This window comes from Peromyscus leucopus, chromosome 1 (assembly GCF_004664715.2).
Source record: "Peromyscus leucopus breed LL Stock chromosome 1, UCI_PerLeu_2.1, whole genome shotgun sequence".
Classification (NCBI taxonomy): domain Eukaryota; kingdom Metazoa; phylum Chordata; class Mammalia; order Rodentia; family Cricetidae; genus Peromyscus; species Peromyscus leucopus.
The window spans coordinates 192,442,811-192,457,855 of NC_051063.1; the positions used below are offsets into that span (position 1 = coordinate 192,442,811).

General features: G+C 36.0%; 2 protein-coding genes across 2 annotated transcripts; one reads left to right on the forward strand and one right to left on the reverse strand.

Annotated features, from left to right (window-relative positions):
* The first annotated feature begins 2,982 nt into the window (after positions 1–2,982).
* On the forward strand, positions 2,983–3,915 carry LOC114686096 (vomeronasal type-1 receptor 4-like). Its single transcript, XM_028860728.1, has one exon. It carries the CDS (start codon positions 2,983–2,985, stop codon positions 3,913–3,915), a length of 933 nt encoding a protein of 310 aa, XP_028716561.1.
* Positions 3,916–13,078: 9,163 nt separating this feature from the next.
* Positions 13,079–13,993, reverse strand: LOC114686097 (vomeronasal type-1 receptor 2-like). Its single transcript, XM_028860729.1, has one exon. It carries the CDS (start codon positions 13,970–13,972, stop codon positions 13,079–13,081), a length of 894 nt encoding a protein of 297 aa, XP_028716562.1. The 5' UTR covers positions 13,973–13,993.
* Positions 13,994–15,045: the final 1,052 nt, after the last annotated feature.

Genomic DNA, 15,045 nt, shown 5'->3' on the forward strand with positions numbered 1-15,045 from the left:
TTTATAATTCAAATTTTCAGAGGCACAGCTTTTATATTATACAGATTCTGTTTCCTTTATACTTTTAAGATTGCTTAAAGCTTTTATTTTATCAATAAATAGTTAGATCAATCATAGCCATAAGTAAATATAAGCCTTGACCTGAAATTAGCAATATTTTTTTCATGTAATTTGTGTGTACATATATCTGCATTCATGTTCTTGCCTAATTGAGTATATTTATGTGTGTCCAGAGTACAATGTCAGTTGTTATTACACAGATGATCTTTACCTTTTTAATTATTCATCTATTTATTTTAAATATTGACACAGCCTCACTTCCATCTACCTCCCAAGTCCTTCTCCTCCATTCCCCCTGCCACCCTCTAATCTCCTCCTCTCCCATCTTTATGCTGGAAAGGGAAAGTCTACCTTGAGTATCAATAAACCATGACATATCAAGTTACAGGGAAACTCAGCACCTCCCTTTGTATTAAGACTGAGCAATGTGACCCTGTTTGAGGGGCAGGGTCCCAAAAGCCAGTAAAAGAGTCTGAGACAGCCCCTGCTTCCACTGTTAGGAATCCCACAGGAGGAACAAGCTACACAACTGTAACATATATGCAGAGTCCCTAGGTCAGTCGCATGCAGCCTCCCTGGTTATTGGTTCAGTTTCTGCAAGCCACTATGAGTCCATTGTTCATTATATGAGCCTTTCTATGGTGTCTTTGACAGCTCTGGCTCCAATAATCCTTTCTCTTCTTTTCCCTTGTTTTTAATTGTGAAAGATTCTCCCTGGCTTGGCACTGTATGAGTAGACTAAGTTGGCTTGTGAATGAACACAGGAATCTTCACATCCTATCTCCTCATTGTTTAGGTACAAGTGTGTACCACACAACCATATCTTTTAGTGTGAATTCTGGAAATTGAATCAATTCCATATTCACAAAATGCAGTGTACTGACTGAACTATCTCGCTTTCACAGTAATAAATTAATTTATATGACAGTATTTTATTACACATTAGCTTTTATGTTTTAAGAGTCAATGTAACATTGTTCAGCAATTCATTTGACCGATTCCACTGTTTTTGCCATGCAATGTCAAAATTATATCTTGCAGTAAGTAAACACTGGGTCTAAGTTGCTTTCATGAAATTGAATTTTGACAAAGGAGGTCTCTAAAGCATTGGATTACAAGTTAACACTGCATTGTTTTATAATGTCAGAAAGTTAGGATTCAATGACAAATTATGAATCAATCTATGTATGAACTGAGAATTGAAAATGTTTCTTAAATAGTACTGTTGAGCCCAACACTACGGGTTTTGTCACAGGAAGCCTTTTTGTGTTCACATTCCTCAGTTCTCCCTACTGCTCATAACTGTTATGAATTTTGACAATCCTTGATGAAACATTCTCTAAGACCATGTCTTGACAATGAATGGAACACCATCTTTCACATGACACATTAATGAAAATCATAGAAGATGTTGTAGGAACAAGATTGCAAATTCTGTTTTCAAGTTTTAAATTTAATTGCATGGAGTCTCTTACCATAATAAAGCCTTAAGTTACTCCTTATCAGTGAGAATACATGACTTCAGTTGATGTGATAAATGTCACCACATTGAGTGATCTTCTGTGGAATCTTAAACTCTGTATAGAATCTAAAGACAAGTGTCACAGGAAACTGGCAGAATGATTCTAGGGATTGGGAAGTAGGAATGGTCCAGAGACTCTCAGGACAAAGAGGGAATGCTGGATGATATCTCTCTTCTGCATATCACCTCCTCCTTTTATACACTGAATATGAGTTAAGGTCATTACACTTGGTTTTTCAACACGTGGTGTATCTCACTTTCCAGTCACTGTCTTTCCAGGTGTCTACAGGTTTTGGCAGGTCTTATATTGGACATTTTTCATTGTTTCAGCATTATTTTCTTGTTCTGCAAGATCTGGCATCATGGACTAATCACCACCATCACTTTATGTATGTTTGGTAATCACAGCAAACCAGGAACTCCATGAGGGTGAGTAACAATGATACCAACTGTGCTGGACTTTCAACTGACACCTGCAAGATTTCATATTCTGGTGAATTTCATTTATTGTACTTGTTTCTTTATCTAATAGAGACCAAAAATCAAGAAGTGTAAAATTTCCCTCTTCATTACAAATGATTGATTGAGCACTATGTTGTTTTAATTATATCCTCATCATTAATATTCATGGATGTTTCATGCTTGGCCTTATGAAGTGGGTCTCTGGTTCTATAATATCAATCAAAAGAAAAATGCCAGCAGCCCTTCAGACAAATCCAAGGTACCTTTCTTCCAGTTCACATTTTTTTAAAATATTTATTTGTTGATATCATTAGCACATGAGAGTGTGAAGGGGAAAATGAATTAGCACTAACTTTCAACATAACATCATTCAATTTGATATTTGAATCTTATGATCAGTACATTTTATGCTAGGTAATAAATATTGTATTGCTTAAGCACTGAGAAATATGTACATTGTAGTTATAACATTTCATTATTTACATTTAAACTTTTGATGAGAAATCTCAGAATGGATTTATTTTCTGGTGTAGACGTTTATATAAATCTCTTCTTTTCTCATATGAGTGATTGTCAAAGCTTATCCTTAAAATAGACAATTTAGTGTTCTCTTCATTTTCTGAGAAGAGTCAATGCTTTTGCCAGGGTAATAATGCTGTGTTCTAAATGCTGAATATTCAAAGAAAGACAATTGGGTATTTACTTTATAAAAGTGTGCCTTTGCAGACTAAAAGCAGTCCTAATGAGAGTAATTATTTTTGCCAAAATATTTGGCATTTTAGGCGGAATCTTGCTACACTGCACAGGTTGGCTTATTTCCCTGAACTCAAGTGATTCTCCCCATATTGATATCCTAGGCAACAAAATATTGAATTCATCATTTTGCTCAGAGATGTAATTGTTGTTATAACTTAAAGAAAAAGTTGTTAAATGACAAAATGGACTTGAGGAATTTTACAATAAGAATAATGTTCTTAACACAAAGTACAGTTGGAATTCTAGGAAATCTTGCCCTTCTTTTAAACTATATAATTATTTACTATAATGAACATACATTGAAGCCTACAGATTTGATCCTCACACATTTAATCACAGCCAACTTTTTGATCATTCTCTCTAAAGGAGTTCCCAATACAATGGCAGCTTTTGGGATGAAACAATTCTTCAATGATTTTATGTGCAAACTTTTTTTATATATTCAAAGACTTGGCAGAAGCATGTCTATGGGAACTACATGCCTCTTGAGTGTCTATCAGGCCATCACCATCAGCCCTTATAAATCCTTTTGGAAGAATTTTAAATTCAAATCTCCAAACTACATCAGCCTCTGTATTTCTATCTGCTGGGTGCTGCACAGTGCCATAAATTTCATTTTCCCTGTGTTTGTGCATATCAAAAGGAGTCATAAAAATGCAACAGAGAAAAGAGATTTTGCATACTGCTCCTCTTGGGGTCGTGATAAAATTGTAGAATCACTGTACACAACATTGCTGGTGTTCCCTGAAGTCGTGTTTTCTGTGCTCATCATCTGGTCTAGTGGCTCCATGATTACCATTCTGTACAGACACAAGCAGCACATTCAACACATTCGGACCACTCAAGATTCCCTCAGAACCTCCCCTGAGGCTAGAGCCACACAGAGCATCCTGGTTCTGGTGTCTTCTTATATAGCTTTTTATACCCTTTCCTCTATATTACAAGGTTTCATTGCTGTTCTGTCTAAACCCAATTTGTTGTTGATGAACATCACAGCCATTATTTCTATGTGTTTTCCCACTTTGTGCCCTTTTCTAATGAATTGTAGCTTCATTGTTCTCAGATTCTGCTTATTCAGCATAGGTAATATAAAAAAGCCAGTGATTGTTTCATAGGTGTGTGGATTGCTTATTTTTGCATCTTATTTATTTGTTAATCACCTATGTCCATCAGAATATCAACATGAAAATGATGACGGAGCCCTCTTATATGTATTGGGTTTTGCAGTAACTATCCTTAATATTATCAGCATCAGAGCTGAATTAATATAGTTGCTGTTATATTATAAATAAATGACATTTTTTTTTTTACTTTTTTTTGTTTTTGTTTTTCAAGATAGAGTTTCTCTGTGTAGTTTTTGGTGCCTGTCCTGGATCTCACTCTTTAGACCAGGCTGGCAGTTCTGCCTGACTCTGCTTCTCGAGGGCTGGGATTAGAGGTGTGCGCCACTGCCCCCCGTTTAGCATTTTTTAAAATGTTTTCTTATATACAAGTTCATGAGTAAAAGTAATGAGTTTATCTCAGCTCTTCAAAGTCATTTTCCACAACGTGGTTAACTAAGTTATCTCAGCATAGGTTGAGTCTGATAGAAGCAAACACGGTGGAAACCGAGTGGTGGCTGATGTTAAGAAATAACTTTTTTAGATTTCTTCACGGTTACTTTTATGTCTTATGCACACAGATTTTGCTTTGAATTTTCTGTCTTATTTTGTGTTATAAAGATCATTGGGAGACAAAGACAGTGTCAGTCTATGGAATGGATGAACAAAAAGCTTTAATACAGCAGGAGACAAGTTAATATCTTCATCTCGGGCAAAGTGTTAGACAATTTTCTGTATGACATTTTCTTTTCCCAGCGCCGTTATGTTAGAAGTAGCCAGATGCTTGTGTACACATGACTCTCACCAATCAATTGAGATTAAGAATGGTGGCCCCAAGGGATCAGTTGCCATTGGAATATTCATACTCTCTTCTCTTTCCCAAGTATTAAATGATGTTATTCATACTCAAGAATCTTATCTCTTTAAGCCAGTTCTATTGAAGAGCCACGAGTTAAACTCAACCTACCAAAGGTGCTGAAAGTAGTTACAATTATCATTCCAAAGAAGAAATGTAGAAAAATCATTAGAGATCACTACAAAGTGGTACTTATATTCTCTAAGTCACAAGTTTAAGTCTCTAGGCTGTGTTGTATTCTTTGGAGAACCAATAACTCTTTATATAGTGCTGAAGATTTCCCTTGTACAGACATATGAAACACTAATGTGATATATAACTTGATTACTGGCATAAATATACTATGAATAACTTAATATGAAAGAAATTGGTTGAATCAAATAAACTTCTTCAAATATGGAATCCTGATACAACTAACTACAGGTGTGTGTTGATACATTAGGTTTTAAATAATTAATTTATTTTTGGTGATGAGAGAATACATAAGCAAAAAAGGATGTTCAGAGAATATCTGAGTTATTAAGAGGGTATCAAGCTATGGAATATGTGATACTAGATTTTGGAGAAGATTACAGTGTACTCTGATTATTTGGAGGTAACGTGTTCCAAATCACATGTAATGCAAAAGAAAAACATGTAATACAAATACATGTAAAAAAATAAACAAAATACAAAACCAAATATATGTAATACAAAAACTATAAAAACCATGATTTCCCCATTGTATACACATAATCTAAAGGTTTTGAAACTTTGGGCTGGAAAAGTCGTTAAATGTTTGGAGGTTAATAAGCTTTTGTGGGAACTTGGAAGATAATGCAAAAAACAGTGCAGATGATGGAGTCCTGGCTTGTAAAGTTTTAAAAGGTAGTAGAGTTGTTATCATGGTTATTCTTATGCTACATTTAATTCTAATCTGTTTTTCTAGACATCTAGGGATGAAGAACTAGTTTATAGGTACAAGAGACTAGGGCCACCGAAGTAAAATCTTTGTTTTTCTGGTCCAATAGATGTTAGTTATCTGGGGCCAAGAAATTAAAATGGAGGGATTAAAAAGAGACTCAGAGGGGAGAAATGTTTTGTGAGAACTTATTCAAGGTCAGAATCTAGAAGCTCTGGTCCAGCATGGGCAAAGTCTTTATCTAATGCTGCTAGCTAAATTTGGTAATGTATACAATTCTTCTACATGTTACTGATCTTGAAGGCATAAAAGGGTCATGGAGAACAGCTAAAGCTTGGTACAGAGAGAGTGCATATTCACCCTCATAATCAAAAAATTATGTCTTTTTTCATTTTACTGACAACAGAATTGGGAGACATTGGACATTTATGAAACCATTGAGATTTTAAAGAGAATTTGGAATTTTCAAATGTTGTCATTTTCAGACTTCTGGACTATTAAAAGTTCAAATGCTTTAATTTGTTGTGCTGTTATTAATATGAGATCTTAGAAATACATGAACACATAAAGTTTATTGGTTCAATATCAATATGATTGTTAGTGAAGTATATAAGTTATCATTTGTGGGTTTCTTTGTCATCTTGGCAGAGTCATCTGACAAGAGGGAATATCAATAGAGAAAATGACACCATCACACATTCTTGATTGATGGTTCATGTGGAATAACTCAGCATACTGTAGTCAGTGTCATCCTTGGGCATGTGATCCTGAATAATATAAAAAAGTGGTCAGAGTGAAGCAGTTAGAGCAAGTCAGTAATAGCATTCCCCATGGTCTCTGCTTCAGTTCCTATTTTGAGATCCTTTGCTGAGTTCTTTTCAAACTAATACAATTCACAGAAAAACTGAGGTGTGGTCTGTGTACTGTGCATTGTCTTGTGGTGTCCGGTACAATGTTTGCAGCTGAGGCTAGGCTATGGGGCAACTATAGTAGAGCAGTCAGTTGAATACACAACCAAAGCCTCAAAGTGAGCTTTTTCATTTTACCCTATCCAAATATTAACTCTCTCTCTTCAGCTACAAGGCAGTTGTGAAACCATACATTTTACTACTGAAAAAATAAACTGTGGATAATTGAACCCATATAAACTACTAAGCCAAAAAGAATACCTCAGAAGACCCTCAAAGTCAAATTCGGAGAATTTTCACTAACATCTCTGGGAGATAGGTCATAAAGACAATTCTCAGGTTGTATTGTGTAATGTATTTGTGTATATATTATATAATAGCAATTATTGAACAAAGAGGTAATTAATTTAAAGTACAGAACAGGTAAGTTTAAGGGAAAATTTTTGGGGAAGAATGATAAAGGGGAAATGATGTAATTACAGTGTTAACTCAAATATAAACAAAAATATTTAAAAATCAACAAGCAAAAACCAGACAACTCACAATTTTTCACAGTTGTTCTGCTCAGAACAATTCTACTCATGAGTTCTCTTCCAAAAAGCAATGATAATTGTTTAGTGAAGGGTGGTAAGGACAGGGGCCGTCTCATGTGGAAACGGGTTCCAGTAAGAATGGACGAGCAGGGGTGAGATGGGAGTGAAGAGAGCTAGAGCTATCCTGGATTTTTTTTCCATATGAAACTGGGAATTGTCCTTTTACATTGATGAATGAGCACAGTAACTTCTAGTGCAGATTATGACAGCAATTTTTTTCCTTTCACCCATATTTCAGAAGATATTCCTGAACTTTTGACAAACTCTTTTCTCCTGAGTGCTCTAAAATAAGGCAGTTGTGGGGTGTGGAAATTAATAATTATCTTGATTTTGGGCTCTTTGATATATATAATGGCCTGGAGTTTCATGAGACACATAGATGTCTCTGCAAAACATTCAAACATCAGACTTTTATATTCTCCATGATGTCCAAAAAAGGTGTGTCTCCCCTTAGAAATCATGAGAATGTATGAACCTCTTCAGTCTATCTCTTTGGATACACAGTGAAGACAGTCATAATTGGTTCTGGTAATTAGAAACTGAAAAACTTTCACAGAAGTCCTAGATTCCCAAATTCAGAGATGACATCGGCACATCAGGTAAAGTTGCAAAATTGTGATTCTGGAGGGAGGAGAGGTCACAGTCACAGGCCTATATCTCAGACTTGTATTGCCACCCTCTCCCGCAGGCTTCCGAGAATGGTGTCTCCTCTATACCATGAGCTAAATGCTCTTCATGGAAAAGGAGCCAGATTAGCTTACTGTATTTTGATGTTGAAGAAGAAATCAGCAGGGAAGGAAATACTGATAAATATCCATGCCTGTAAAGGTGACTCTGGCATGGAAACAGATGCAGTATAGATTCAACCAAAGGAAAGAAAGACTTTCTGGGCTGTAAGAGAAAGATGTTCTGTAATTGTGCTAATACCTCATGTAAATAATATAATGTGATGAAATTTTCTCTGATCACATATATGGAAGATTGTAAATTTTGCTTGACCTCATTGAAGGGGACATAAGGACAGTAGTAATTAGGTCACTCATTTTTCCATCTCCATATCATTTCTATGAATCATTATACATTTTTTGTATAGTACACATAGATGGCCAAACATATAGGTTGACAGGAAGCAACTATGACTGCCATGTAAGTTACTTAAGACATCTGGGCTTCAAAAGAGCCACTGCAGTTAGTCAAGCTATTTGGTTGATAGTCCTGTAGCCACTTTAGAATGAAAAGAAAGATTCAAATTATCTATCTGTAACATATTAGCTTGCTTAAAGTAGGTGCTCACAATGAAGGCCTATTGTGAACAGTAACAGCAGATAGACCATATATTGAAGTATTCTTAAAATGGCCAATCCTGTCACAATGCCTGTGGATTTGTCCATCTCTTATAAGAAGTCTTAAAAACTCTGAGGAAAGCCATACTCTGGGTGCCCATAGCCCTGCAACCCAATGTAGAGGCTGCTTCCCACCACACCCTGCCTGCTTCCCATGCTTCATCGATAATACTAGATGCTCTTAGTGAAAGCTTGGGAACAAGGCTTGCCATCTTCCTTTTCACAACAAAAAAGACCTACACCAGTGAGAAGATATTGTAGCTCTTGGTAGCAGACAACTGCTTTTGAGATCTAACACAGTCATGTAAGGATAAGGAGCTACTCGGAGAAGGACACTGGCATACATACCTTCAGAATATGATGTCAAGGGCTTAGGCACATGGTTGACATCGGATTATGGCATCCAGTAGCCAGTTCATTGTTTTTCAATTTCCAAACTAAGCAATTGGCTGGCTGCACATTTCTAAAGCTATGCCTGGGAAGGCTTTGGGAGACTTCAGTGATGTTGGGGTCTTTTTGAAGCAGTCTATTTGTATTTGTTTGTTATAGCCTGCAGTTCTATAGTATTTAAGTTATCCTTCTATGTCATTCCCAGTACATGAAGGTGTGATGTTTTAAGATGGAGCAGTCTAAGACAGTAATGGCAATAAAGGCTCAAAAGCAATCTGGTAATATGTCTTGTGTTCATGATTTATTCTAAACTGATACTGGTGATGGTTTGTAGAAAGTGGAATGTTTCTTTATTGATTTTGGCCATTCAAACTGGTGCAACCACTATAGAAATAATGTTGATGTTCCTCAAAAAGCTGAAAATTGATTTGTCAAAATATCAAGCTATATCGCTCTTGACCATATACCAAATCATCCTACATAATTGTTAATCTATTTTCATTGTTTTTCTATAGCTAACAGCCATATTGAAAAGAAACCTAGATATCCACCAATCAATAAATGAATGATGAAAGGGTGATACATTTACATAATGGGAAATTCAGCTATAATACAAATTATGAAAAATTTCAGGCATATGAATGGAGCTGGAAACAATCACCCCGAAAGACAAGCATAGCATGTTTTCTATTCTATGTGGGTGTTAGCTTTTAAGCTTTAGATATGTGTGTTGTATTTTTAATATCTACAGTGCTTAAGTATCTGGTTAGAGTCCAAGGAAGAGCAATGGATCTTCCAAAGAAGGAAAAATAATATACATTCTTATGGTGGATTAAAATGAAATTATAATAGTAGGACTTGATGGGGAGGGACATAGGAGGGCAGAATAGTGTAGGGAATAGAGTAAAGGATACCTAACACTAAAGACTTTTTAAAAGTCTCATAAAACATGCTAGTGTAATATATATTATAATTACATGTAATATATGTAATATATATCATATAATGGGAGAGACAAAGGCTAACTGAGGTCTTAATTTAAAAAAAATTACACAAACTGCCATTGTAAAGTCTTTGTTTCCCTCTGATTTTTCATAATCCAGGACTTCATTGTCTGAAATTTCTTGCAATTCTTATTTTACAAGCTAGCACAGAACAGCCTATAAGCTCTAAGCACTCAAAGGCTTTTATAGCCTGAAGTTCCAAACTCCTCCTTCAATATTCCACAAACCAAGATGTGTAGGTCTACCATAGCTATATTCCATGAACCCAGTAAGAATTTATTTATTTGATAGGTTTCTATTGCTGTGATAAAGATATGACCAAAAGTACCTTGGAGAGGGAAAGTCTATTTCATCCTATATTTCCAGGTTGCTATCCATCACAGAGGAACACCAAGAAAGGAACTCAAGGCAAGAACCTAGGGTAGAAACTGAATCAGAAGCCATTGAAGGAATACTGCTTCATGCTTAATCCCAATGGCTTCCTCTCTCTGCTTTCTTCCACAGCCCATGACATTTGGCTCAGGGGTAGCCTCTTCCACAGCAATCATTGATAATGAAAATATCCCATATATTTCCTACATGTCAATTTGATGAAAGTATTTTTAAATTAACATTCCCCTTCCACAGATGGCCCTGCCTTTTGTCTGTTAGACAAAAAAAAAAAGGAATTGTAAGAAAGAACAAAATAATCCCAGATATCATAATACACATAGGGAGATTCAAAGCTAACATCTAAATATGGGAAAAAACATGCCATGTTCTTATTTCTGTATCTCAGTTACTTCAGACAGAGTGATTGCTTTCAACTTCATTTATTTTTTGGAAATTTTATAATTTTTTTCTTAGTGGGAAAATAACATTCCATTTTACAAATGTGTTACATTTTAACTATCCATTCATCAGCTGATGATATACTAAGTTTTTTACACTTCTGCAATGTTGTAAGTAGAGCAGCAAAGAACATGAATGGATAAATATCTCTGTAGTAGGATACTGTGTCCTTTAGATAAATTGCCAAAAATGTCAAGGCTGGATCATGTGGTAGATGTACTTGTAACCTTTTGAAGAACATCTATACTGTTTTCTAATGTGACTACACATGCATGCACTTTGCATGCATAAACATAGTGAAGAAGTGTTTCCTTTTGGAGCATCCTCACCAACATTTGTGATCATTTTTTTATTGATCCAGGACATTCAGACTGGAATAAGGTGAAATCTCAAAGTAATTTTAATTTGCATTTCTCTGCTGGCTAAGAATGTGAAATAATATTTTCATGTATCTGAGACATTTGTTTTCCATTGTTTGGGGAACTCTGGCTAGTTCTATACCCATTGACTTTATAATTTTCCTGCCAGCCATCATTACTCACTTCATTGCAGATATTTTTGCATAATTTGCATACCCATCCATCTTATGATACTTCTAGTGCAACTGCTTTATTCATTCCAAGAAGCTTAGACCTGATCCATGTCATCCTTAGGCATGGACATTTGTGGAATGTCCATTTTCTCTCATTCATATATCTCATCTACCTGCTCTGCACCAACCTGTAATAAAGTATTTTAGGAAAATTCTTGTTTTATCTATGCCAAACAACCCCAAAGGAAAAATCATTCACTTTTCATACATTTTTCAAAATTCTTTGGAAGCCTTTTAAACACCTACCTATAAGCATAGCAACTGAAATGTTTATGGGGACTTTAAACACACACAGGATCTCTATGCTACCCTGCTTCACTCTGTTGTTGTTCATTTGTCTTCCCTTGGATGTCCTTCCTCTCCTACTAGGACCCATTTCTTAAAATGACACAGAATGAAAATCCCCCCCCCCAAATAAATGTCTTTTAAATGTTGGAGTGCTACTGTTTTAGGATGAAATGGAAACATCAGTAAGTAGGACACTATTAGAAGAAGTGGATCATGGTTGAGTTCTTGCAGGTTAGAATCTGGGCTCCTAACTCCTGTCAGAAATGTGGAACTTTCACAGCAACTCATGAATAAACTCACCTCTTTGCAAATTAGTCCTCCAGTGTATCAAGTAACTCCTTTTCATGTTCTCTCTCTCTCTCTGGTTTCTCTGTGTAGTTTTGATGCCTGTTCTGGATCTTGCTCTGTAAACCAGGCTGGCCTTGAACTCACAGAGATCTGGCTTTGCCTCCTGAGTGCTGGGATTGAAGGCATGAGCCACCACCACCCAGCTGTCACTTTCTTCCTATCTTCATCCACCTTCAGACAATTACTGGAATTGTCACTGACATTGTTGGGAATCTGGGTTGCTACTGGAATTTCCAAGACTTGTTTGCTCTTTATGCAACTAGCTCAAACAGACGTTTGAACCCATAATAAATATCAAAATGTGGCAGCATCTTCTACTGCATGGAATGTTATACCATTGAGGGTAGAGGAACATAGGAGGAAGGTATTCCTGATTAACCTAAAAAGAGTGCTGAATAGGTTGCTGCATGTGTAGAAGAGTGGCATGACTTGCTTTAACTGTTACTCTAAATCTCCAGTCACAGCCGTATGAAGATGTCTTTACTCTTTCTCAACCACATGTTTTTACTTAGTCCTATGAGAGGTGTGATTCCAACTTTCATATGTGGTAGAGTGTAACTATGACCTGGCTCATGGTAGACTGTGGCTTGTACCTCTGGAGCAACTACAGGCAAAGTGATCAGGAGCTTATCCATAACAAGAGTTTGTGGCACTGAGGTACTGGAACGGATGTGAACTGAGCAAGGCATTTTGTGTTGAAAGTTTATGGGTTAAATAGTAGATGTGATTGTATAGTCTTGTGGAAGTGGAGGTTAATTTCCATAGGATATATATTATATGTACAGAACATTCTGAATGTTATGTATCAGAATGCCTGATGATAAACGTTGGGATAATATGTTGAAAACATACTGAACATGTACTCCTCAAGGCAGCCTGGACCCGAGAAAGGCTGTGAAATATTTCATATAAAGGGTGAAAAGGCCTGGATGCCAAGAATTTTGATAAAACTGTATGAAAGTTCCATCAGTGGAAGAAACCTGATTAATCCTTAAGGTTTACTTCATATAGAAAAAGGTCTTCCCCAAAGAATTTGTGTATTGTTTCCTTTTTCAAAAATCAGATTCTGAAAAAGCATGCAATTCAAGTAGTTGTAATAATATTAGAGTATTCTGTATCATTTTTCAATAGAGCCTAGAGAAAGGGGCTGATTTACTCATAAGTACAAAGGGGCTCAAAGTGGGAAAAGACAAGGATATAATGATTGTGATTTTCATCAGCCACCAATTTTGACCAGACAATAGAGCACTGCAGCAATGTGAGATGGTAGAGAGGGTATAAAAAGCCAGAAAGGTGATCACTTGGACAAAGATGTTCTTGGTGGCTGTAGACTCGGTGGAGTTACTGTGGAAAGCACAAGGACTTCGAATGTGTTGAACTCGCTGTTTGTGCCTATACAAAACGACAATCATTGAACTGCTGGACCAGGTGATGAGGACAGAATATATAAGTTCAGGAAACACAGAAAAAGCTATATATAAGGAGACTGTGATTTTATCATGACCCGCATCAGTATAGCATTCAAAATCTATCTCTTTTGTTATGTTTTTCATTCTTAATTTTATGGACATGTACAAAGGGAAAAGAACATTTACCATGATGTACAAGACCCAGGAGAGAAAAATGTAGATGCCAATGTCCTTGGGACATTTGGCTCTAGAATTCTTCCAACAGGAGTTTCTAGGGCTGATGAGGCTGGCCTGGAAGACACTCAAGAGACAGAATGTGGCAACAGACACGCTCCTGAAAACTCTTAGCACATATATAAAAAGTTGGTAACTCCAATCACTGAAGAAATGTTTCAACCCAAAGGCTGTCATTGTGTTGCCCATTCCTTTAGAGAGAATGATCAATAAGTTCACTGTGATCAGATGCATGAGAATTAAATCCAAGGGCTTTACCATGTGTTTCTTGAAATAAATAACTAGGTAGTAGGAAAGAAAAGAGACATTTCCCAGAATTCCAACTGTATTCTCTATCAAGAATATTATTCCTATTCCCAAATTCCTGGGGTCCATTTTGTTACTGAGCAAAATTTACTTCAAATTATGCAAGCAGTCCTTCTCAGAGAAAAAATATTGTATTTTTATATCTAAGATGGTCCTATGTGCCTGATGTCACAAATGCATAAGAATAATATTAAAGACTGAAAACCCAAGGTGTTCTGTACAACACGATCTTGTCCACACCACCTCTCACAGTTATTTTTATGCCAATTACATCAGTCAGTAAGAACTGCTGATGGCTTCAAATGCACATATTTGTGGGGCAAATTTCCATTATGTTCCTCAAAAAGTCTGTACTAAGAATAGGGCAAAGTTGTCCTGATAGAAGCAATGACCACTGAGTTAAAATAAAAGAATGCTCAATTTTACAAGTCCATCCATATTGAAGACAATGTTTTTTTCTTGTCCTCTTCTCCAAGGAAGAAATCCATTGTTAATTACATTTCCCATATTTTTATTAACATTAAAGTTGAAATATTACAACAGGAAAGACACTATCTTTCTATTCTTTGATAATTAGGTTTATTATGTAGCACTAACCATTAGATGAAAGTGATTAATTAGATAATGTGATATTTAAGAGATAACTCCTAAATTCTACCCTTTACACATACACATGGAACAAGGGTGGTGCAGAGTTAATTTGTGGAGAGAGGAGTGAAACATTCTATAAAAAGACTTGCTATCTAACACAATGGAGAGAAAACATGTGAATGATTCTAACACAAATTAGTGAGAAGGAGGCAATACTATGTAAATGATATATAGGGCAAGAATGCCCAGTGTTCCTAACTGATCTATTATCTGATGCATCAATCAACAGTAGAAAGGTGAAACACAAGTCATAGGAAACACTAGCTCTTGGCAAGCATGCGGATGAAACAAGAATTCTGGCTATGGTGATCACATTGCTTCACACAATTTCCCAAATGAGAGCCCAAGAATATGCAAAACAGATGTATATCTTCATGTAGAAAACTTAGCTTTTACAGATTAAATGAGCCTTCATAGATAATGCTCAGAATCTACATCTAATGATTGACTTGAAGACAAATAAATACAAACCTGTACTTTAGCAGAACAGC

Bases quoted from the DNA above. Each gene is read 5' to 3' on its own strand.
- LOC114686096 (XM_028860728.1), top strand. From the start codon at position 2,983: ATGGACTTGAGGAATTTTACAATAAGAATAATGTTCTTAACACAAAGT.
- LOC114686097 (XM_028860729.1), bottom strand. From the start codon at position 13,972: ATGGACCCCAGGAATTTGGGAATAGGAATAATATTCTTGATAGAGAAT.